This window comes from Opisthorchis viverrini (assembly GCF_000715545.1).
Source record: "Opisthorchis viverrini unplaced genomic scaffold opera_v5_87, whole genome shotgun sequence".
Taxonomy (NCBI): domain Eukaryota; kingdom Metazoa; phylum Platyhelminthes; class Trematoda; order Opisthorchiida; family Opisthorchiidae; genus Opisthorchis; species Opisthorchis viverrini.
The window spans coordinates 841,543-866,290 of NW_008751747.1; the positions used below are offsets into that span (position 1 = coordinate 841,543).

Genomic DNA, 24,748 nt, shown 5'->3' on the forward strand with positions numbered 1-24,748 from the left:
TCTGTGTATCTGTTTATACACCTACGTGTAATGCATGTGTGTCTATGGCTATCTAGGGCAGGCGGATATCACTCTTGATGCCAGGCCGTTAGTAGAGGGGTATCCGATGCGGTGATTCCTGGAGTGCACCACCGTATAAAATGGGCGCCAAGTTTCAGGGGTGATCTGGGTGACACGACTTCAATGGTAAGACTTCTAGACGCAAAATCTTAACTTGAGTTGAAAGCCATTGCAAGAGGCGCGTAGACTTTTCTGATACTGAGAAGCGGACTGCTTCAGAATAAAGTATTCAGCACCGGTAGATCTACCATTACGGGCGGGAAGGTTTGTGACTTTAACCGGTGAATGTTGATGTGCAGCCCACTTTTTGTTAAAAAGCTGATATATAGCCTGCATGGTGAAAATGTCCGTTGTGGTACAGGAATCAAGCCTCGGGATAGAAAAATCTGGAAAGGATGGCTTAATGATACCTTCGGTACCTTGACCATTATCTATATTCCTCCTATTTCAGATCGGAGAAATGCGAGGTCCTGTGTTTCCAGATTCTTCGCTGAGGTTTGATGTCGCTTACCTCGGAATTTAGCCACATAAAGTTTCAGACGCCGTGCTCCCCTTAAAAAGGTACTCATAACCCAGCCCACCAGTTTTGTGCAGCAGACTCGGTCAGTTACACTTGTTGGACTGTTCAAAATATTAGATGTCGGACTGATGTTGAGCCGCCTGTCGCGAAGTTTATCGCTGACCTGATTGCACACGATGCAGATAATCTACTGTGTCCACTCTTTTTGGGATAATTTGAAAAGGGAGGAGGCTTGGGCACGTGGGTTTAAACATGCTAGGTCATCACCAAAAACAAGAAAACTAAATATGTGAAAAACGGGTTCGGTAATAGTGGGGGCATCCTGCGACGCACTTTGGGGGCACTGTACTTGGTTCGAAGGGCGTACAACCATGATGAGTCAAATAAACTAACTGCGGTACATTTGAGCCCCAGGAACATAGTCTAATTTGCAAGATGCATCCTATATTTAAGGATGATTTTCCGGTTCACTAGAAGTCTGCAGAACTTCGCTTCTGATGGTGCGACTGGGAAGCCTGCCAGTTTGCGAACAATGCACTAAACCGCGGAATCGACCGCCCGCGAAATCCATCGACGGGGGAGCTATGTATGACTGTCACTTTTTTTCATAGTCACAAGCGAAGAACATCGGATTTGTAAGGGAGCTCTTAAGGTGTGCCAGATGCTGAAAAGATGCGTAAACTTATGTAAAATTTCAGCAATCCCGGGTATGCAGTTGTTTTAACATAGTTTGTGACTTTTGTCGACATGTATATTCACTGCTTCTTCTCCACAGGCTTGTGGTTGTGCAGCGCGGACTAGTTGTGTCGCACAAAACTAGCTCTCCTCTGTCACAGGGTTTGTTACGAGACCACCTACGGGCCTTCTCAGAGTAGAGCCATCATGACGTTTGGGAGTGAACATAAACTTGTAGCAGGGGATGTCAGGAAGTGAGCGGTATTCGGCGCTTGAGAGAATGTAGTGACGGCACACGTCGCTTCTGAAATGTGCAGATATAGAGATTGGTATTATTAAATTCACACGGTAAAACAGCACACATTTGCACAGGTCGGGTGACACAGGAAAGATGACCAGAGCGTGGCAACAACACACGTGTATTCAACCGAAACCGGAAGTCGGGGGTGATGCTGTACAGAGTTAGGTCTAGGTCAATCACGGGGTTGTACAAGCGGGCTACTCTTCCCTGTCCGGGGCTCGTGGTGACTCGTCCGTGGTACCTGCAATAGGGAGAGAGAGGGAGAGACATATATAGGGTCATGTGATAGACGTGCAAGTAGCTACAGTCCAGTTTCAACTGCGTTACAAACCACGCATTTGAATTAGGCAGGCACCGCTTGTCAGTAGACTCGCAAAAGACTGGCTCATTCGTTTATTTCTCGTTTTCTTTGTAACCAAACTTTTTTCATACGAACTCATGAGTTTTAGCAGTTGCCTCTTCCATAATCACTCAGTTTTTGTTTTTACTTGCTAAATTGCATGATTACCCTTCGCTTATTCAGGGCTACGTATTTTATACTCATGCCCACCATTAAGTAGAGTCACATTTGAAGTTTGTCCCAATTATTTGTTTTTCATTAATAACACTGTTTTCGATGTAATCCTTGGCCTGGTGGTTTTTATGGTTTTCGCTGCATATTAACTCAAATCTTGGTACACGGCCAGAATAACTATTTTATATGCTGGGACAAAGTGAGGAGTGGGTTTCATCATTCACCTTGGACTTCCTATCAAGCGCGTCTCGGCTACTGTAAATCGCAAGCAAGGGATGATGAGTGTTAGTTGCTGCCAAAATTTTTTTTGATTTTTTTTTGATTATTTAAATGCCGTAATATGCCAACCTTTTGCGAGATGCTTGAAGAGCACTGGCACCAAAGGCCCCTGCTCCCGTTTGGCTGAAGTCTTTATCTGACCACCCCTTTCGAGTACGGAATGATTTATTTATTTTCTCAGGATTCCGGACTACAACTAGTGTCTTTAAGGGACCAATCACCGACCCCGTTCTATTTATCATTTCTGTAAGTTTATCGCCAGGCACTCGAAACTCCACCTTTACTGATGGCTTAAACATATGGTTCAGTTATCAGTTCATCCTTCAAAAGGCAATGGGCACTCATTCATATGGTTGAAGAGTGATAGACTCCATAGAGTCCAGCAACAATGTTCATGTGTCATCGATTTCTTCATAGTTAATACCTTATTCGGACCATACTCTATCCTCAGTATGAACAACATGACGATCTGATTCCTAGAAAGCCCCGGTGCTTCTTCATTTCCCGATATGTTTTCATTCCACTTTTATTGATCAACACAATTTTCTTTGCCTCTATTCTTGATTCTCCAGTTCTCTACCAAAGAAATGCAACATTCTGGAGTGTCACTTTGCATGGTGAAAATGTCCGTTGTGGTACAGGAATCAAGCCTCGGGATAGAAAAATCTGGAAAGGATGGCTTAATGATACCTTCGGTACCTTGACCATTATCTATATTCCTCCTATTTCAGATCGGAGAAATGCGAGGTCCTGTGTTTCCAGATTCTTCGCTGAGGTTTGATGTCGCTTACCTCGGAATTTAGCCACATAAAGTTTCAGACGCCGTGCTCCCCTTAAAAAGGTACTCATAACCCAGCCCACCAGTTTTGTGCAGCAGACTCGGTCAGTTACACTTGTTGGACTGTTCAAAATATTAGATGTCGGACTGATGTTGAGCCGCCTGTCGCGAAGTTTATCGCTGACCTGATTGCACACGATGCAGATAATCTACTGTGTCCACTCTTTTTGGGATAATTTGAAAAGGGAGGAGGCTTGGGCACGTGGGTTTAAACATGCTAGGTCATCACCAAAAACAAGAAAACTAAATATGTGAAAAACGGGTTCGGTAATAGTGGGGGCATCCTGCGACGCACTTTGGGGGCACTGTACTTGGTTCGAAGGGCGTACAACCATGATGAGTCAAATAAACTAACTGCGGTACATTTGAGCCCCAGGAACATAGTCTAATTTGCAAGATGCATCCTATATTTAAGGATGATTTTCCGGTTCACTAGAAGTCTGCAGAACTTCGCTTCTGATGGTGCGACTGGGAAGCCTGCCAGTTTGCGAACAATGCACTAAACCGCGGAATCGACCGCCCGCGAAATCCATCGACGGGGGAGCTATGTATGACTGTCACTTTTTTTCATAGTCACAAGCGAAGAACATCGGATTTGTAAGGGAGCTCTTAAGGTGTGCCAGATGCTGAAAAGATGCGTAAACTTATGTAAAATTTCAGCAATCCCGGGTATGCAGTTGTTTTAACATAGTTTGTGACTTTTGTCGACATGTATATTCACTGCTTCTTCTCCACAGGCTTGTGGTTGTGCAGCGCGGACTAGTTGTGTCGCACAAAACTAGCTCGCCTCTGTCACAGGGTTTGTTACGAGACCACCTACGGGCCTTCTCAGAGTAGAGCCATCATGACGTTTGGGAGTGAACATAAACTTGTAGCAGGGGATGTCAGGAAGTGAGCGGTATTCGGCGCTTGAGAGAATGTAGTGACGGCACACGTCGCTTCTGAAATGTGCAGATATAGAGATTGGTATTATTAAATTCACACGGTAAAACAGCACACATTTGCACAGGTCGGGTGACACAGGAAAGATGACCAGAGCGTGGCAACAACACACGTGTATTCAACCGAAACCGGAAGTCGGGGGTGATGCTGTACAGAGTTAGGTCTAGGTCAATCACGGGGTTGTACAAGCGGGCTACTCTTCCCTGTCCGGGGCTCGTGGTGACTCGTCCGTGGTACCTGCAATAGGGAGAGAGAGGGAGAGACATATATAGGGTCATGTGATAGACGTGCAAGTAGCTACAGTCCAGTTTCAACTGCGTTACAAACCACGCATTTGAATTAGGCACACTTCGCTTGTCAGTAGACTCGCAAAAGACTGGCTCATTCGTTTATTTCTCGTTTTCTTTGTAACCAAACTTTTTTCATACGAACTCATGAGTTTTAGCAGTTGCCTCTTCCATAATCACTCAGTTTTTGTTTTTACTTGCTAAATTGCATGATTACCCTTCGCTTATTCAGGGCTACGTATTTTATACTCATGCCCACCATTAAGTAGAGTCACATTTGAAGTTTGTCCCAATTATTTGTTTTTCATTAATAACACTGTTTTCGATGTAATCCTTGGCCTGGTGGTTTTTATGGTTTTCGCTGCATATTAACTCAAATCTTGGTACACGGCCAGAATAACTATTTTATATGCTGGGACAAAGTGAGGAGTGGGTTTCATCATTCACCTTGGACTTCCTATCAAGCGCGTCTCGGCTACTGTAAATCGCAAGCAAGGGATGATGAGTGTTAGTTGCTGCCAAAATTTTTTTTGATTTTTTTTTGATTATTTAAATGCCGTAATATGCCAACCTTTTGCGAGATGCTTGAAGAGCACTGGCACCAAAGGCCCCTGCTCCCGTTTGGCTGAAGTCTTTATCTGACCACCCCTTTCGAGTACGGAATGATTTATTTATTTTCTCAGGATTCCGGACTACAACTAGTGTCTTTAAGGGACCAATCACCGACCCCGTTCTATTTATCATTTCTGTAAGTTTATCGCCAGGCACTCGAAACTCCACCTTTACTGATGGCTTAAACATATGGTTCAGTTATCAGTTCATCCTTCAAAAGGCAATGGGCACTCATTCATATGGTTGAAGAGTGATAGACTCCATAGAGTCCAGCAACAATGTTCATGTGTCATCGATTTCTTCATAGTTAATACCTTATTCGGACCATACTCTATCCTCAGTATGAACAACATGACGATCTGATTCCTAGAAAGCCCCGGTGCTTCTTCATTTCCCGATATGTTTTCATTCCACTTTTATTGATCAACACAATTTTCTTTGCCTCTATTCTTGATTCTCCAGTTCTCTACCAAAGAAATGCAACATTCTGGAGTGTCACTTCGTTGCGTTGCGGCGTGGTACGTTTGTACACCATCCTTCACTCTGGTGGCATGACTACCTCGTTCATCGCGGGTGGTTTTGGGCCTGGCATTAAATTCAGGATATCCATAAAGGATAATTTTGTTGTCCAAATGCATCTACTCAGCTGGGCCCTTCCTGACTGTCATTTATTTAACTGCGCCACAAAATACGAGATGAGGAATACTGCGCTTGCGTCTGTTAATATAATATGCATAGGGTAGCCTGAAGATGCATATAGAGGCTCATGGATAGCATAGATATGCGAAGCTCTCAAGTGTTCATCATTGCTAGGGTTGAACCACATCAAGTCCATTTCTTCAGCTAGACATAACACACATGCTTGTCCCTTTCATTCCCGGGAATGTCGCCTACTCAGAAATGTAAACTTCATAGTACACCGAGTACTAATATTCACACCCAGCGCCTATTGGTTGTTTTTCTGCCGCTACTTGGAGCTGCCAGCTCCAGATAGTCTGCCATCCCTGTTCATTATCTAGGAAATTAACGCTCAACCATTCCTCATTAGTCTGGTGTTCCTCTTGATATTAGTACCGATTTGCACAACGCATTTTCATTGATGTGAATTTGTAACCACCACTGCTCGTCTACTTCATCCTGCACTTGCACCTACCAACCAGTCCCCCAACTAACCTCCCTGCTTGCTACCACATCGACTAACTCTTCAACTTGCAAAAAATTATGAAACTACTCTTGCCCTGGCCCTACGTCTACTGATGTACTATTGCTCAGTGCGAAGCAAGTGACAGCACTCCCACCGCCAGTGATGGCCACTTGCACCGCTTCGTGTATTGCGTACGCCTGAAGCCGTCATGTGTCGTCTACCCCAGCAAATCCCTGTTTATCAGGCCAGCCAACACAAATCCTTCCTTACTTCGGTTCATTCCGCCATCTTCCCTTCAAATTTTTCCAATGGTGGATACCGTTTTATCTAACTTTGGCACTCATCAGCGTCTATTATTCTCACCCCATTTTCATTTCCTCCCAAGGTTCAGGCTGATACGACCAACACCATTATGCGTATATCTCGCTTCACTTCAGCACGGATCCCCAACTGAATCAAAAGTGCCTGTGACAATACATCGGATTGAATTTACCTGTGTTGATCTCCCTGACTAACTTAAATCGGACTGCTCATCCTTTGTCGGACCACCGTATCTCTGACCACGTTGCTGGACTGTCCAACGATCTGATGCAACACACGCAACTATTGTCTCTGTGATGTCGATTGTCCCTTCTCACCCACCAGTTCCTTTATTGACAACCACGAACGGTTTGTCTGTCTGACTCTCACCACCCCTGAGACAAGTTCGTTCTAATCAGCAGAGCCGTTCTTTCGGGGTTCAATTTAATTGCTCGATCGCTTTATTCCATCAGGGATACGTCGTGACTTTCGGAAATTCAATTCCATTGTGCAAATACTGAACGATCCATGTGATGGACATGTTCATCCGGTTTTGTTTTCCCCTCCATTGTTGTTGCACGTCACGTTCAGATCGTAACAGCCTTATCACGACATGGTTTGTGTGCTCCTCACAAGTTATGAAATAAGCTTGTAATTGGTACATGCCACTTTTTTCAAGTGCGATAAAAAGTCAAGTGCTCGACGTAAGACTTCAAACAATCCTGTCGCTTGATAGCCTGTTCCAACTCGAACGAAAATCTCGTCAAAATCTTCTCTTGATTAGAAGATTAACTCGGATTAGTGCATCACATGCACCTCCGGCTCTTTTCAGTGTCAGTCCGATATTCGTGGCCATTCCGACGAGCTCTTGCCTTAGTGGCTTTGCCAATCCCTCAAGAAGAAACATCTCCTTGATGATTGTCTCTTGTGGGAACAGCTACCTGGATTCCCTAACTTGTCTCCGCCCTACTTGCTTTCGAATGTTTACTTAGTACAGCGCTTTTTGCTCCAATTTTCCAGTTCAGTACTGAATAATTCCAAGGCATGACTATCCGTTTTCAGTGAGTTATAGTCACTCGCATCGGTGTGTTTATGCTCTGTGCGCACTTTTACACATCACTGCTACAAATAGTAGTAGAAGTTGTGCAATTTGTCATTATACGCGAAGCTGTAATTCTCAGACCCACATCGAGTAGTGAGGGCAAAACCGTTTTATGCACAGTTACATACTTGGTTCCCAGTGAAACACTACAACATGATATAAATAGTTACATATAAGTAAGAACCTAGGCCAACATTTCCGACGATCGCAGTTAAGCTTTTGTCAACGCAGTTTGCAAATCTGACTATTTTATGATGGAATTCTTGTCACGTCAGTAGACTCAATCTATACTATGAAGCCCAGAAACACTCCACATTTTTATTGGGAGTCGCCAGCATTGCGTTTGTCACGAATTCTCAGGAGTGAGTTTCGAACGCGCGACCCCCTGCCCAGTCACTTAACACAACCGTTTAACCACGAGCGTCCAAGCAACAGCTCACAATTCAACAGAAGACAGCGACGATCGCATCTCACTCACGCGATTCACGTCAGATGGCCACATTTGTTGACCAGGTACTTGGGCGACGGCTTCTCAGAAATTTTGACTCAACTTCTGGTATTATTCTTCCTCTGAACCACGCACGGATTGCTGCTTGTGTAAATTGTATAAGCAATTTTTATAGGGGTTTTCCACTGTTATTCGCTAAAACTACTATCTGGAAAGTCTTTACTTGTGTAGCCAGTCATTACGTGACAACGTGATGAGGTTCCCGTGATTCAAGGAAGAGTGACATTTTATTCATTTTACAAAAGTAAATGATAGAACATTCTAACTACCATCATCGCAAACCGACACAACCATGGGTCCAAATTAACGCAACGCATCTCGAATACCCCGGAGATGACAAACAGGCGCCATCTATCGCTCAGGACCCACACATCATCACCGGTTGAGTCTATTCCATAGTTTTTCCGGACATAAAGGCGGATTCCATGGAGGACTTAAAACACCTCCACAAGTTAAACACCGCACGTTCCTGCTGGGCATTTAAATGCCGGTTTGCAGCGTACGCTTGCCAGTCAGACGTACGCAGGTCATGCGAATGCTGCTTATTAAGACTGATGAGTACAAGGCGACCCTCATGGTGAACGGCATGCATGAACAACCAACATTCGAAATCAGCGTACCTGAATATAAGTTAGTTGAATGATTGTGCATATAATTATCAACATACCGACGACCCTTTTTGTTAGCGTTCCAGTGTGATTGTGTGTGAACGCATTTGTAGCCCACAAACACATAACAGACGGATAGCTGGAGTACTTCACCGACATTCTGTCCATATTTTGCCGCCGATAAACTGTGCTGGAGAGCATAACGCGTGCCCGTTCCCCGTTAGAATTCCCACAGCTTGGACTCCAATTCCGCAAAGGAACGACATTCACGGATGGGAAAGTACTTCAGCATCTGTCTGGTTATGTTGCGTTCATCCGACGATGTATTCTGTGAACCAACAAAACATAATACCACAAAACCGTCTTACTTGACACCTGACACAACCACTGGATGAGGTACTTGGCTTCGGCATAGTTGGCTGTGCCGTCGTTGATCCCGTACTGGTCGTGTCCGGCATGTTGTGGGTAACCGGACCGCAAGCGGAATAAGCGAGGAATTACCATTTGTCGCTCCACACCGGTTTATATACCATCCTAACATAGGTCCCCCATAGCCTTGGGACACTAACAGCCCGGTCCAGACTGCAAGATACCAACTCTGAGGAAAATACGGGTTAAATTTTTAAAAGCACATAAATTAAGGAAAGACGAATCGCCAGCGCGAGTGATGAAATGGTCTGGAACAATTTGAAGAATTTATTCCAGGAGATTCGCATTTCTCTGCATGAGGTTTATACAATTTGATTTTTATAGGGTGAATACTCAAACTTAACGTTAAAACAATTATCCACCCGCCTTGAAAAGTCTTCCATCAGCGTCTCTTTTTTCACATAAACATTTTGTGACCAACCATCTTCCCTCAACAAAAGTTTGACAGGAAGTCGATATTTGTGTTTTGGGAACCTCGTTTGAAACTCAAGTACGTATCCAAGACTTTTCGTACTCGGAACTTTAGGTTGCTTTTATCTTAGCCCATTTCACTGGCCCACGGAAGCATGGGTGACCATTGGTGCAGACCACTGCTAAGCCGCTAGGCCTCGTATAGAGCAGTTGTATGATCGTGCGTGGAACACGTGACTCGGGCCAGTCATGCATTTGCTTGTTTCAATTGTGCATGAATCGATTACTGATAAAACACGAAAAAAAATCATGGCTTATTCCAAAGGTCCATGGTGTTCTTCAAATGGGAAACCAGAGTTACATTGCGAAGTCCATCCAGGTGGATACTCGAATAACGTTAGGATCCCTCATACTATTCAGACGTAACAAATTAGATGAGTTTGTTTGCTGAACTTCGACACAACACTGTTTCTGAAAAGCTCGTCACGGATGTCATATAATAATTGAACATAGCTGAATGCATAGTTCAAACTCATGTGAATAAGCATCCTTGTGAAAGTTCCACATTCTCAGTTATGTGCAGCTAGTCGGCTGATGATAATGGCTGTGGATAATGTTCCCTTATTAGAGAATTCGCGTGTGAATTACTGCTATCCATGTAGAAGATCTTTCCCTTTGGGAAGCATGACCTTACCAAGCCCGATTAGGCTCCAAAGCAAAACACATTTTCCGGAAGTTAAGACTAACCACTGCTGTTCATCATGATACCTGCACGCGTTGTTGCTTATCTAGTCTACCTATAGTAACAACGCATGCCACTGATTGTTAGGCTGCAACTATGCAGTATAACTTAATCCAACGGCTGTGCTCATGACTCTACGCGTTACTGTCAGGCTCATACCTATGCTGCGTACGATACCTTAACTATGCACGATGATCTGATGCGATGGCCAGCAAATGACCCTCATCACCATAACCGTGTGCGTTGTCGCTCCGCCATGCCGCGCGCTTGAAAATGATGGAAACATTGCTGATAAACTGTTCTTATTCATTGATTGGACTGGTACAACCATAATGTTCAGTCACTCCTATTTGCTCCCTGTAATTCATTTTCACTCAACCATGAAACTGGAATGAAAATGTATACTCGATTCATTCTAATTTATATCATAGCTACAGTTGTTCAGATGTCCTAAAGTTATATAGGAATTGTTGTATTTATATTTATACTTGTATTTATACTTGCATATACCCTTGGATGTAGCTCCAGTGCTTGCGTCTGGAAGCCACCTCATCTGTGGTCTTCAGCACCCGGTTATAGCTAAAAAAATGTCCACATCTCAGACATAGCTAACACGCTGATAGTTGCTTGCTATTTCAGGCTGTCCTGAGGCCCTTTGTTTCTTTTGTCATGTAGTTTTTGGCCTTCTTTAACGCATCGTTCATACCAATGTACTGCCACACATATTCACTTCCACAATCAAGTCTAAACTAACCGAATACATTAGCGTTAATACAGCCACTTCCGATGTGACCCAACCATCTCTGATGATGACGACCATACTGAGGACTTCAGGGTTTGCGCTATTTAATTGCTCCAGAAACAAACATCCTTCAGCCCATCTCCAAGTAACGTACACCTGCACAATCTTACCACTCCCGTCTTTGTGCACAAATTTATCAGTAGACCCTGAACTCCCGTCACCAATTCCCTTAGTGCGCCATGCCTTTTCATCCACATTAGGCTTTGGTCAGGTTTTTCGTCCGCCACCCATCTCCAAATATCCAGCGACTCATTCTGTGCCTCATCCTTCTCTTCCATAACGATGCTAAAGACTGCATGATTCATAATTCACCCTTCAGTTGGATGCCCTCGTCCCATATATCCTATTTGAACCATGCTTCATACTTCACCTCCTATCGTGGGTTCAGACCTTTGTTCCCCTCCAATTACTGCTCTACTTATAGCGTCAAGTACACCCTAATCGACCCTAAACGTACGCTCAGCGAACCTCATTTTAGGTACCACCACCCAACACCCCAAATTCCCAACACATCACGGGTGACTTTAACAACTTCTTAATAAGAACAATTGGATCGCTGTTAATAGCTATTAATAATTACAATAGTATAAGCATAAAACTGAACATTAAACGACTTTTGCCAAACGCTTATGCCGACGGCTGTAGCGTACATCCCAGGAACTCCTATAAATCCAAAAATGAATAATGGCAGAGTGAAAAAATGCTGTCTCATGTGTGAGTTAACGAAAACCCACAAAATGCATGACGCTTATGGAGCAAGTTGTTTAACATAGTCTCCACCCTTTTCCCTAGGTAGTCTTTGCCCTTCCTACCGGGCGTCATGAACGATCACATAACTAGCTGCTACCTTAGTGGCGCACCACTTAGCTAATGAATTTTCCTTACGGCCACGCCAGTTTGAATTGAACGCATTTCACCGTTCCATATTACTTCCCCCAGAATGTCGAGTATCGGTTTTGAAACCAGGCAGCGTCGCCTCATTACAGTAGTTAAAAAATGTGATAACTCATAGCTGCCTGCCATTTACGGCCAGAGACTAACTTATACCCTAGTGCCATAGAACAGATATTTCCTCACACTTTCTCATTTTGAGCCGAAAATTTAGGTGCGGCTGCCCTATTTTCCGTTTGAGTGACAGCAATGAACTATTATTATTATTATTATTATTATTATTATTATTATTATTATTATTGATGGACCTAGGTATTTATACTGGTCTTACATTTTACGATTTCTCGAATAATACTAACTACTCTGACAACACCAACCGACTCACTCAAGATGTCTACAGAACTGTCCACGGACCAAAGTAAGGCGTAGCGGCGATTGTACTGTAACTGCCATATCAAGTCTAGTGGCTTGCCCGCAGCTCAACATCCCTGCGTTATTTCCCACCCAAGGGTGGTACATGCGTCCAATACACCATCTCATTCTAGTGAATTTGTGCAGATACTCCAATATACTTGCCACCTTATTATATTGTTTGCTTGTACTGCTCATAAAACCGCTAATTCTTCTCATGGCGCTAACAGAGAATCAGTTCACCGGTGAAGGTGAAACCTCGCTGCGTACTCGATACAGCGTGTGCTGATTATCATTTGCAAGCCCACCATTCTTACCAGCCAAGACGAATTCCTTGGCTTTGTCCTGCAGGACATCTGATGCAACAGTATGAATTTGTTTGCAATGGTTGCACCATTTTGAATTTGCACGGACACAGACGCCGTAATTATTGTTCATTTACTCTTCCAAAATATTTCCGAATCCAACACAGAAAAAAGCGCGAAGAAACAAACTTTTACACAGAAGTTACCATTGGAGATGCCACATAATGTACACGCTAAGGAAGCACCAGGGAACAGTGATTCTCCGAAGGCAGGTGTTCAAAGCAATTTTTGTGGATTGGATACAGAAAGAATGCGCATGAGCGGAAACTCAGTAGGCAAGGTTGTACATCACCGGTACTTTCAAATAAATCAGCAAAAATGACAGATACTGTATACTAACATCATCCCGAACCGTGGCAGCCATTACAGCATGAACTTTGTGCCCATAATAGACTTTGTTTATGTTTAAATAAATTTTAAAAAAGAACGACTGTCTAGGGGACATTTTAAGATGTCAAATATCAAGACTTCATATAAAAGACTCATCTCATCCGAAGACACCGGCAAACTACCTGCTCGCTTGGCTGGTTACGGCGCAGAATAAATTAGAATCAGCAGTTTTGCGGATTGGCATGAACCAACTAGTAAACAAGAACAAAGCTTGCAAAGTCATTCATAGAATGTGTCAACAGCGGTCAAGTTATGTGCGCATACTTATCATTGAGATGGCAAGAGCAATTTTATCAGACTGAAGGGATTCAGTCTATGGACAGAGACGGGGTAAACCAAGGGACTCCTTCTGATTCGACTACACATACAGGACACGGCTAAAGCAGTATTTGGAAATTGACTGGTGTATGTACGCTTCCGTGTGCATGAGCGCTCACTCAAGACGGGGTGATCCTTTCACCTCAGCGTCTTGTGCAGTCTTTAAATGTTTCTGTTCTTATGAATATAGACATGACTTGAACTAGTCAGCCAATGCTCGTCTGAGAACAATTGTTAGTTCACTCTATTTTCTTTCCATGGGAGCATTCAGTGGATGATATAAAATTAAACTATAGCCCTTCCCTTGAAAAGAATTTCATTCGTAGAACGTTACAACCCGGTGGCACTGAAAACCAGACAGTTACAATCGTAGAGTGTAGGACACAAGTTGCAGCGCGTGAATACATTGCACATAGAAGACAATCTTTCCAGATGAACGCATTTTACGCACTCCAGAGATAAAAGTACTCAGAAAAACGGGCACATAATAAACATATGTATGCGATTTCTAACTAATATAGCGACCACCATACAATTATTGTGCCATTCGAATGAAAATGTGGTAGCAATTACGCGCAGCGAGATGACGCTGTCACAAAAGCCGTCCTGGAAGGCAAACGAAGCCAAACTTTTTCAGTTATTGTAACAGAAACAGAATACGGTAAGGTTAGTTTTCCTGTGATGAGTAACGGAAGTGCCTGGACAACACAACAAACGTTTATTTTTCAACACTTGGCCAGCTATAGCATCTCTGTGCAAGCAGAATTATATCAACGATGCTAGAAGACCAACCAATCTTGGACACAGCTATCCAGCTGTGGAACGGTTGGAACAGCTCAATATCACCAACAGTGGGTTCTGTGTTCGCTCGAGGTACCTCTACACTTGTGAAAATTCTAGAATTGCGCACATTGCGCGCACACCCTTGTCTGTCAGGTTACTCCTAGATGTAGGTGTAACTGATAGAAATCAACGAATGCGGATAGGTTCGAGTGAACGATAACGCAGGCACGTCCAGAATTGGTTGCGGTTTTCCGCGACCAACGGTACCGAAGCTGATAACCGTTTTTCGGGCAAAATTATGATAACATTTTTGGATTTACAGAAAAATTAAATTTTGATGGTGTTCATTAAAGCTTTGGAACTCTTGGTTCTTCGGGAAACCGTTCACTTCAAAGGCTACAACAATCAGAGCGGAACGAGCAGATAGTCCATCTGCCTGAATATCGCCGGCTTAGCTTAATTAAGATATGCCTTAGGAAGCTGATTAACACTAATGTACCTGAAAGACAGTACGTTTAGTCAAATATGGTTTACGAAAGTTAAAACAGCCAGATGTACACATGAAGTTACCATGAATACTTGAAAAAATTTACGATAAGAGCTCTTACTAGAACTCACTTGATGTTTAGAAGTTTCAAATTTCATGGATTTTGTCTAATCAATCAATAACTTCGAACGCAAAACCTTGGATGACTGTGTTACGCACGCATCAATTTACAAAAAGCCAGAAAAACAGTTTTTAGTGGTGACCTTAAACATGCTATCCTTATAACGGTGACACTAATGATGACGGAGGCGCGCGAGTAGTATTTTCTGCGCTTTGTAGCGTTTGCTTGGATTTGAGCAACAGTCAGTGAGTACCTAGGGAAGTTCAGAGAGACGTGTTCAAGGAAAAGATGGGTATTCAGTTTTTGTAGACAAGATGAATATGAGAGTCTTGCTTCAACAGTCTGTAACTGTTCGTTTGGTATTTTCTAATAGATAACTCCGCAGCGAAGGCTTTCTTCCTATCAACCTTAGTTCATCGATGTTCTATAGACATCAGTTAGTGTGCCGTCCAAATGTAGACACAAAAAATATTGCTGCTGCCAGCATTCTTGTGACCAACATGGAATTCGTCTGTGAACCAAAATGAGTAACTTAGAAACGCACCCGTCAGGGTGCCTCTGAAATTTACGTGTTAGAGTGACAGTGTCACAAGTGTTCTCCGTGGTGTATATTATGCCGGAAACAAATTTTCCCAATGTTGCACAAAATAATCAACGTCGCGGACATTTAAATATTTCATCATCTTATAAATCTCCTCAAGCTCTAGGAAGTTACGCGACATTTTGTTGGTTGGACTGTTGGAAGGAAACAACATAGCGAAACCGGTCAGATCACATCTTGAAATACACCATCTTCGCGGAATATGAGGAAGACGGGAACAAACAGCGGAGCATACTGACTCATGTCAGAAACACTTCAAACGGCTACCTGTCGAAGGCCATCTTGCGGAGGCCTTATGTGTATCAACGGTGTCTCCGAAGCCAGTTGGGTTGTATTGAGGAAATAACAGAGACCGATGGATTTGCGACTACCAAGACAACTTTGGGAAATCGATTGGCTACCAGATTTTATGAGCAAGTTGCGGTTGTAAATTTCCGAGTGACAGTCAAAGGGACCGTTTAATCCGGGTGACGAATCTTATAAATATTTCTGAAGGTATAATACGGCCTGTGACTGCTTGCGCACAGGAACAACAGATAATTTGTTCACTTCCTGACTAGTGTACTTTGAAGCTAACGTTTGTGCACAAAAAGCACCTAAAATATCAACTTTTAAAGTTATTGATCACGAAAGTTAAAATAACGGACAAAATACTGCATGGTAGCCACAGGGATCGACGTTGCGAGCATTTGTTTACTGCAGTGCACGAGTCACGAGGACGCCTGGATGAAAATTTGAGTCCAAATGCCGGTCCAGTAGCTGTTTTGGAATAGAGTGGAGCACTTAAAACCTCTCTGACTGAAGCAAGTTGATAGCATCTTAGTGAGAGTTAGCCCAGTCCAGTCAGCGATGAACCGCATTGTTAGGTCATATTACCACGGCTACCACCAAACAGAATGATCGCATACCTGTCAACAAGATGAGTTAAGACACTGCTCTAACGCTGGTGAATGTTTTCATTTTTGGATTAAGGTAGTTGCCAAAGATCTCACTTCAAGGTTTAATAAAAATATCCCACAAGGCCTATCCTTGAAAGAACAATACAATTGCCTAAATGGTACAAATGCGCGAGTACAACGTTGTCAGTAAACTTTTCATTGGACAGGTTAGAAAGTTATGGGTTAAACGCAGCAACTTAGATGCACCAGCACAATCCTGGGAGCGCCTGGACCACATTCTGACAAAGTCTTCAACCGTTCGTGTTGCCTTCTCGAGATCCCAATCCAGGGGGACGGCAATGACCAGCGCAGTTGAGTTTGTTGGTGATGGCTCTCACAATTCGCTATAAGGTCATTTTTTGACCTCCGCTGGCGAAAAGAGTCATTCGAGGAAGTCGGTCGACTGGTATGTGGGCCACATTTGATTGGTTCAACATATGGACCAGTTCTATTCCGGTAGCACTCAAGTGCCAGTTGTCAGTGATGCGTCCAGAATACATACAAGGTTTTACCATATTGCTGCTGTCTACGGTTTAGATGTAGGGCAAGGCTCAAGAGTTTTTAACACTATCGAAGAGATTTTCAGCACAACAAAGCCCTAATAGCTTTGAGCATTCCATGAAGGGATAAAAGGGCTACAACCTCTCGTAACAACTATCAACCATGTACCAGGTACGTTTACAATCATTGATGTAAATATATAACCAGATGCAAATAGTGGCACCGGCCTGGAACTCATACTACAAAGGGCGCAATATATTGTCTAGGCGATCAGAGTATCTAGGAGTTCGGAGCCATTGACAGGCATCAGATATTTTTGGATAATTTTCTCTCACCCTATATATGGAATCGACAAATTATGCAAATGACTCATAGTTAGATATATTCAAAATCCATCTCTTAGTTTCGTCCATCGCTAGCTGAGGCGTTGAGGCTTACAGAACCAGTTCATGAGTAATCTCAGAATACCGGCTTTATGAAACGGTTTTGTCGCATTTATTCTAAGCTACTCGAAAATTTGTGTTTCATTCCATCATTATATTCTGTCCATTTTTTCTAACACTATCAGTCAGTCTTGTTTTGTGCCTATTTATAAAGTGTCTTTCCTACACCGCACTGGATTTGTGCATCGAATTTTGGTCGATCAGTTCGGTATCGAAAATTAGCGAAAGTGAGAAGTAAAAAAATTCCAAGCAACCTGACAAACTTGTGTAGGATCTATAATCTGGGTGCGACCGTTTTTTCCCCAAAAAACTGTTTGAGTTCTGTGTTCCTTGCTCCGTTGTAAAAACAAGTTTGGAAAAGGATCGAATAGAGAGTTCAAAACCGACACGATAAATAAAGCCATTCGCTTCAATTAGCGTTCTAATCATCCATGATTTTACCCAAGATTTTGACGTCAAACAAATTGGGGAAAACAGCAGGTAGCAGCAATTTGCAGAACATATTATGCCTAATGCATCGGAAAAATTCCGTTGATTGGCTTCGGAAGTCTAAAAATGAGTGTAAAGCACTTCTTTCTCGGTTAACGTCTCTATCTGAATGCACTTGACGAGTTTCATGGGAGATTAGCCATTTGGTTGAAGATAACTGACGGCACTCAAATGGCCAGAGTCATTAAATCGAGGTTAATATATCCAGCTACGGAACCAAGCCCATCGGTTTCCTTGGACGGTTAGCAGATGATATAGGGAATGCTCCTTCGCGCGACTGGTTAAATCTGGAAGACTAATGGTGATTAGCAGCCGAACTACTTGCAGTAAGTTATGGTTAGTGGAAAACTTATGATACAAAGTCCAGCTGTGCTCTCTCGATGCTTACATTCCAACGACTTTGCTGATGTACTCGCATGCATTCTATTTCCTTGAATATGCCAAAGCAGAACGGTCTGTAGCTCCTGTGGGTACACGAGCAAACGTTAAAAATGAGTGAGTTTACGGAGTACGTTAAATGTTGTATCAACTTCAGTTTTGGTTTTCATTTGTGTGCTTTTTCGGTCATGACGTCAGTGTCAATCTCTTGTTAATTTCGGCTCGCAAAAATTGTTTACATCTGCCTTTACACGGTTATTTGCTCTGCACGACATGTTTCGACAGCCATTCAAGCATACAATTGAATGAAAGTTTGGAAAGCTGAGGAGTAGTTGATGTAGCAACTCCAAACTTTTGAAGGCGGTTGACCAGATTATCTGCACCAGGAAAAATCTGTTCCAAATGACCGGAGAGGCCAACGGTGGGGCGCAAACATTGGGTGTACACCAAATTCTGTGATAAATGTTCGCCTTACAGTGCCAACTCTAGCTGTTAGCGGAGCTTGTCTGAAGTCATCTGCCACGAAGGGCCCATCGATCAATTGTACGACAAAAAAAGATGTGACTAGTGACCTGAGGTTAGTGATGCGCGTGTGACATTTTAATCTTCCCGGGTGCAATTCCATTATCGGAGGATCTGCGGGTGCAAGAATAACCCATTTCTGACACTCAAAGTATCACGTTAAATTATAGGCTTTGATTTGAATAAGCCACATTTCTTCAGCAACAAATAAGATTTGCCGTGAAGTGGTGTGGATAGGCAGACGTTCGCCGAGAGTGTTCACGAATATAGGGCCCAATGCATCACCAATATACAAGGATTGAAGTGTGTTGAACTGGCGGCTTTTTCCAAATAAAGGGTTAAAGAAAGTGCCACCATAGAATGTGTAAAAGCTCAATTATGGGCATTTTGAGTGAAGTTTGTGAGAAGTAAACAAGTGCCTGACGGAATCCACGCTGTGGAACTTTATCAAATTAACCTAGATGCAAGCTTAGGATGTATTAGGTAGAATTAACGAGCCGGGAAGATCATTGAACCACCAGCTACCTTTTGCGGCATAGGGTGCTTAAGGTTGGACATTTTTTTTCGAAATGAAAATCCACATCCTATACGTACTCACATACAACCAGTTTATGCGAAGTCCAGATAAGACGTCTCCGACATACTCCTGAATATCGGAGACAGGGGAAATTCTGAAAAGCATACAAAACATCCAGTGGCCAGCTAACTTAACTTCAAAGTTAATTTTCTGAACTGAACACAAGTGAGGACACGTCAAGCGGTAGTGTATTGACATAGTGCAGCACCGCATATGTTTCTACGCTTTTGAGAAAAAGTTTCGTAGGTTCTGTGAAATATATACGGCGTTTGGACCTCCTCACTTCCAACCTGAATTGAACAATGCATCGACCATATTATGGTGGTACAAGGACACCGTTGAGTAGTTGACCTATTCGAGGATCTCTATCTGCAGCTTATGCAACTCATGTCATAATAAATGTACTTTTACGAAGCCATTGTCCATCTCAGCAAAACCGTTCCTTGCCCTTCAACTTATGCAACTAGAACATGTCTTACTACCCGTTTTTGTTTGAGACTTCTGTTTTCCCGACACCTCTTAATTGAGATCTCTTAACAAAATCAGACACATCTTGTCGTACCTGACGGCTATCGCCATCTGTCCTGACTGTAGCGATGAACAGAATGCTCTCCTGCTTCCTTATAAAACGTAACCTTCGTCTTCATGGTAGTGCTATGCGTTGCAATTAAATCTCCATAGCACAAAAAACGTTTAGTCTTTCTTTTCTGCACAAGATGTATGTGGATGTGCAGTCTGCCCAGTAGGTTTTGTCTCAAACTTTGTGAGTCTGGGCAATGATCAAAACAATGTACATTAAAAGCAATACTTGTGGTTCTAATACGAAGACGAAGCGGCCAGTCCGGATTTAAATAGCTGGGCGGACCTTGGAGTTAATATTTCAAGTTTCTTTTTTGATAATACAGCCGGTCTCCGGAAACCGCCTGGGAGCAAAAGCAACAAGGATCAGAACACAATGGTCATCTCGAATAAAGAATAACGCCTTGACTGGTGGGCCGAATACTTCGAACTACAATTCTCGTGGCCGTCAGATACTGCTCATATGGAGGCTAAAATCGACGCAGCACTCTGGACGGTAAAAGTGGAACCCATACAGCCTTAGAGCGTTATGACTGCATGTGTTCTCTTTAGCACGACCGAGCTCTTGGTTTGGATGACCTCGCACCCGCATTGTTAAAAACGGGGTGGATTCCTCGGTCAAGGCTTGTCAGGCGTGTTTGCCTGCATCCGAATAAAATGAGACTGGCCCATACAAGGGGGGAGAATCAGTGATAGTACCGGTTTTAAAAAATGGGCTTGTACTGAGTGTAGTAATTACAGGGAGAGATTGTTGACGTCACTTCTGTTTCGTCGCCTTGTGGTGGCTCATGGACCACCAGCTCGAGAGCAGAAAGCGGGATTCTGACCAACGTTTCCACTTCATCATGTGTTAGGACAAAATCATACGTTCAAACAACTCACAATTTTAGTATTTTTTGATTTCCAAAGCACATTCGACTTGGTTGATTGGTCTGTTCTCCTCGACCATCAACGCATGAACGTCAACGAATGCCCGGAAAGTGTGTGATCATAACAAGTTGTTTGTATTCGCTAGTGAGAGTTTACAAAAGCCCCCAAAAGCTTCCGCACACAAAACGATGTCCATCAGGGATGTCCATTCTCTCCATTCCTCTTTAAATATGTGATTGATGATTGATTGGAAAGTCTCCAAACCCCCATTGTTCAAATAGGTTGTGACGAAAACGTTGTCATCTGGAATATGCAGAAACAGGCGCATGTGTTTCTGGATGAAATGACAAAAGTCATTCCGTCTTTTGGTATATACTTTGCACCCACGAAAAGTAAGGCCGTACTCGTGGACTTGCAGTCACTGAACGCGCCACTTACAATCCAGGGACAATTCATGGCTCTGCTCTGGCGGAGGTCGGTGGTCTACTGGTTTAATGGATCGTTTTTAGATTGCTGACGGAATATGCTCATAACACACCTTTAAGTTTGCTATAAATATCGTCGGCAGCCCACCACCAGTTCTGGCGCACGTAGCCACAGTCGCCTAGTTTCCGTCAAACTTGTATTCTATTTGTTGATGAGAAGGTATCTCTGAGCTGTTTATTCGCCATTAGACCAGACACGGTGGAATTGACACCCTGTATCTCCCTATTCACTCAGGATGGCAAGTGATTAAGGTATATCAATCCGCGGTCGTCTTGCCTTCCAGAATGACCAGCAAGTGTGGAACTGGAATTAGGGATTGTGTACCCGACTGCTTAGGTCCAGACAAAACCTAGGTGTTGTTCACTAATCGCCTTTTAGGAGTTATCTCTGGCCAATAGTCTGGAACCAAGATTATGTCATTAAGGTGCTTAACAGCCTCAGGCAATATACCGGAGGAAATGTTCGAATGTCTCCATCACGAAATAAACGCAAATGTCGGCACTCTTACGATCTGGAATTGTGTACTATTCATACTGTTTTGCGTCTACCTGGAAGGTACGCTCAAAAAGGAACTGTATGTGCAAAAAGTTCTGACTGAAAATGAAGAAAAAAGCAAGGAAATCCGAAAATATAGTCGGCTATGATGGGATGCTGTGTAAAAGTTGTCCGATAAACACATTGCCTGATTACTTCTAAGCAGTGAATATTCACCGAGTGCGAACCGTAGGAAGTATTAGTGTACAACAGTTCGCCTTATGCTCGCCTCATTGTGAAATTGCGCATAAACCGACGTAATCTACATTGTTGTACGAGTCAAGACTTGGCAAACAAATAGCGTTCACTCTCCGGCTGAGTACCGTGCAGCTTTTCGGGCCCAAAATAGTTTTCCCAAAAGGGGTCTTTGTGCCCGAACTCGCAAAAACTAAAACCGGAAGCTTTTTTAAAAAGACACCGTCAACGAATTTCCTGATTTATAAACCGGGCAAGGAATGATCAGAATGACTAAAAACTCTCGTCAACCGACTGCATGAAAGTCCCTTAAAGCTAAATTTTTTGAGTTGATTTGGCATGTACTGTTATTCTTGGATTATTCGCAATAATTGTTACTCACTCCTTTAGTTATACTTCATTTCTGAGCTTGCCTCATTAGAGGAACACTTCTTCCAACCAAAGTTTTCTGACAGCGGAATTTCTTTTTGTGTATGCCGGTGCATTTTGGAACCTAAATCAGACGTACCTGATAAAGTTTTGCCCGGAGGACGTAATCTGTCCGAACAGAGTGACAAGAAGACTAGAATTCAAACAATACTATTCTCCAGTCAACGTTGTTGTCGTCCGTGTTCTCCCATTAGACAGCGTTCTCTAACCTGACCACCGTCCCATTAAATTCAGGTGGATTGGGATAAGGTATATCCCGTTGTTTGGTTAATTGACGTTTTCGTGATGACCAGAATCAGCTTATCAGAATTCACGAAGACGTTCTAATGCAGATATTGTTTCGAAATCGTGAAACACAATGCTTCAGTTTGGATGAAAATTCTTCATTTTTTGCGCTTTTCATAATCATTCCGATAGCCGGCCATATAATTGTTTCTTAGTCCCCTCACTGAAGTTTAATAACGTAATCCAGTTTTCTACACCGCTTTTAAGACAAGCGAGCAAAGAATACTGCCCAAACTGTTAGACACTGACACAGTGGGCGATTCTGATGACCAGGTTAAAGTGATAGGGATAACAGTGACCATATTCAGTCATAAGCTTGATGGTTGAGGTGACAAGAACGAACTGTACGGAAAAGCCCGGGGGTAAAACTTGTAATGTTACGTAGGCTAATGCCTACCTTGCCACACTATGGAAGCAAACACCAAAGCTCAAATTGGAAAACCGTCTTTTATAGAGTGCACACTGCGTCAACTTTGCCAGTAACCTCCGGAACCAATGTGCTTTGAGTATAACCATTTCAGTCGATTGAGGGATGTTGGACAAGAGCACCATGAGGATTATAACTGCATATGCATTCACGCTTTGCAAAGTCACGGCCATACGTCCGGTCCCTGATAAAGCACGAGCCGATGGCCATAAACCGAGATTTTCCCAGTAAACCTACACAACCGAACAGGATAACGTCCAGAAAACGTTGACACAAAACCAGTTCAGTACCTGTTTAAAGCATCGCAACAGACCTGACACCTTTGACGGCAGTGCTTCATGTAAATCCTCTGTAAATCCAGTGTGTCCCATCACCTCTGGATACATACAGGTTGGGAATGTAAACCAAGTCAATTTCGGAAGGCGTCTCGGGATTTATGGTGGCAGCTTCTTGTGCGTCCTTATTTAACTGGATAATTAACACGCTGGATTGCGCTGAAGTCCCTTATCCCGTAACACATATGCGAACACCACCAAAAATCACTTAGGGAGAACCACGGTTGTCTGAGACATTGTGTTTGGAGAAAAGGTAATACAAGATAGTTATGATGTTTGGTTTTTCTGTCAACGGTGAGAATCCGTCGGTTTTGCGCTGGACTCTGTTGAAGAGCTTTCCTGTGGGTGAAGCGTACGTTGATGTTTTCTAAGGTTGCCGGCTAAAGTAAATTTGGCTCCACACAAATTACAACCAAATGGACGTTCGTCGGAATGCGCACGAAGATGCTGTCCTAAGAGGTCCTTGCGTAAAAACGGCTTCCTGCATACGCGGCACCTGTGTACTTCCCTGCAATCGTTATCGTCACGGTTTGAGTGAACCAACAGGCGATGATCTTTCAGACCACCCTTGTGTTTGAACTGCTGCTCACATATGTCGCATTCATGCAAGGCTCTGTTTGTATGTAAAACCGCATGGCGCCTGAGGTTCCAATTGTTGACAAAGGTTTTTCCGCATACGGGACATCTGCCGAAATGACTCGATGGTGTCGTTCCATCAGCCGTTGAGAGAGGATCACCAACCGATTTCCCTTTTTCTTTAGATAACACTTTTTCTTTTTTGGCAAATGAAATAGAGCAAGCAAGATCACTCGATCCCTCGGAGGTATTCCACTGAATATCACGTGAAACAGAAGAATCGTTGACCTGAGCTGAGTGGGATATTTTACGCCGTTGCGTGTCCTTTGTCTTCGAATGAATCGCTTGACGATGTCGCTGGAGGTTGCCGTAAACAGAAAACGACGCTTCGCAGATTTCGCAACCAAACGGTTTCTCCCCTGAATGGGCACGCATATGTTGAATTAGCTGATCTCTTCTCAAAAACGTTTTTGGACACATCCGACATTCGTGTTGCTGAATTTTCTTACCGGAACACTTGTCCTGGTGGACCCGAATTAGATGTTCTTGTAGACCCCATCTGTATGCATATTTTTGCTCGCAGTGCCTGCAGCTATAATGTCTTATACTAGAATGTGTTCTTTTATGACGCTCAAGTCTCCACTTCCTCGGAAACTTTTTGTTACACAAGGTACATTCGTATAGAACGCGGTCTTGCATGCTCATATCGGAAGCTTTTTCGCAGTGCTCAACTAACCTGATCC

The 24,748-nt window shown here is 43.2% G+C and overlaps 2 protein-coding genes across 2 annotated transcripts; both read right to left on the reverse strand.

The window, feature by feature from the left end:
* Positions 1 to 1,753: 1,753 nt before the first annotated feature.
* Positions 1,754 to 23,666, reverse strand: T265_05060 (hypothetical protein; the record flags this gene model as incomplete). The annotated part of the gene is made up of 3 exons (XM_009169971.1): positions 1,754 to 1,797; positions 4,242 to 4,366; positions 23,638 to 23,666. The coding sequence occupies 3 exons, from the start codon at positions 23,664 to 23,666 to the stop codon at positions 1,754 to 1,756; spliced, it is 198 nt and encodes a 65-aa protein (XP_009168235.1).
* Positions 23,667 to 23,717: 51 nt separating this feature from the next.
* Positions 23,718 to 24,485, reverse strand: T265_05061 (hypothetical protein; the record flags this gene model as incomplete). The annotated part of the gene is made up of 1 exon (XM_009169972.1): positions 23,718 to 24,485. The coding sequence occupies one exon, from the start codon at positions 24,483 to 24,485 to the stop codon at positions 23,718 to 23,720; it is 768 nt and encodes a 255-aa protein (XP_009168236.1).
* Positions 24,486 to 24,748: the final 263 nt, after the last annotated feature.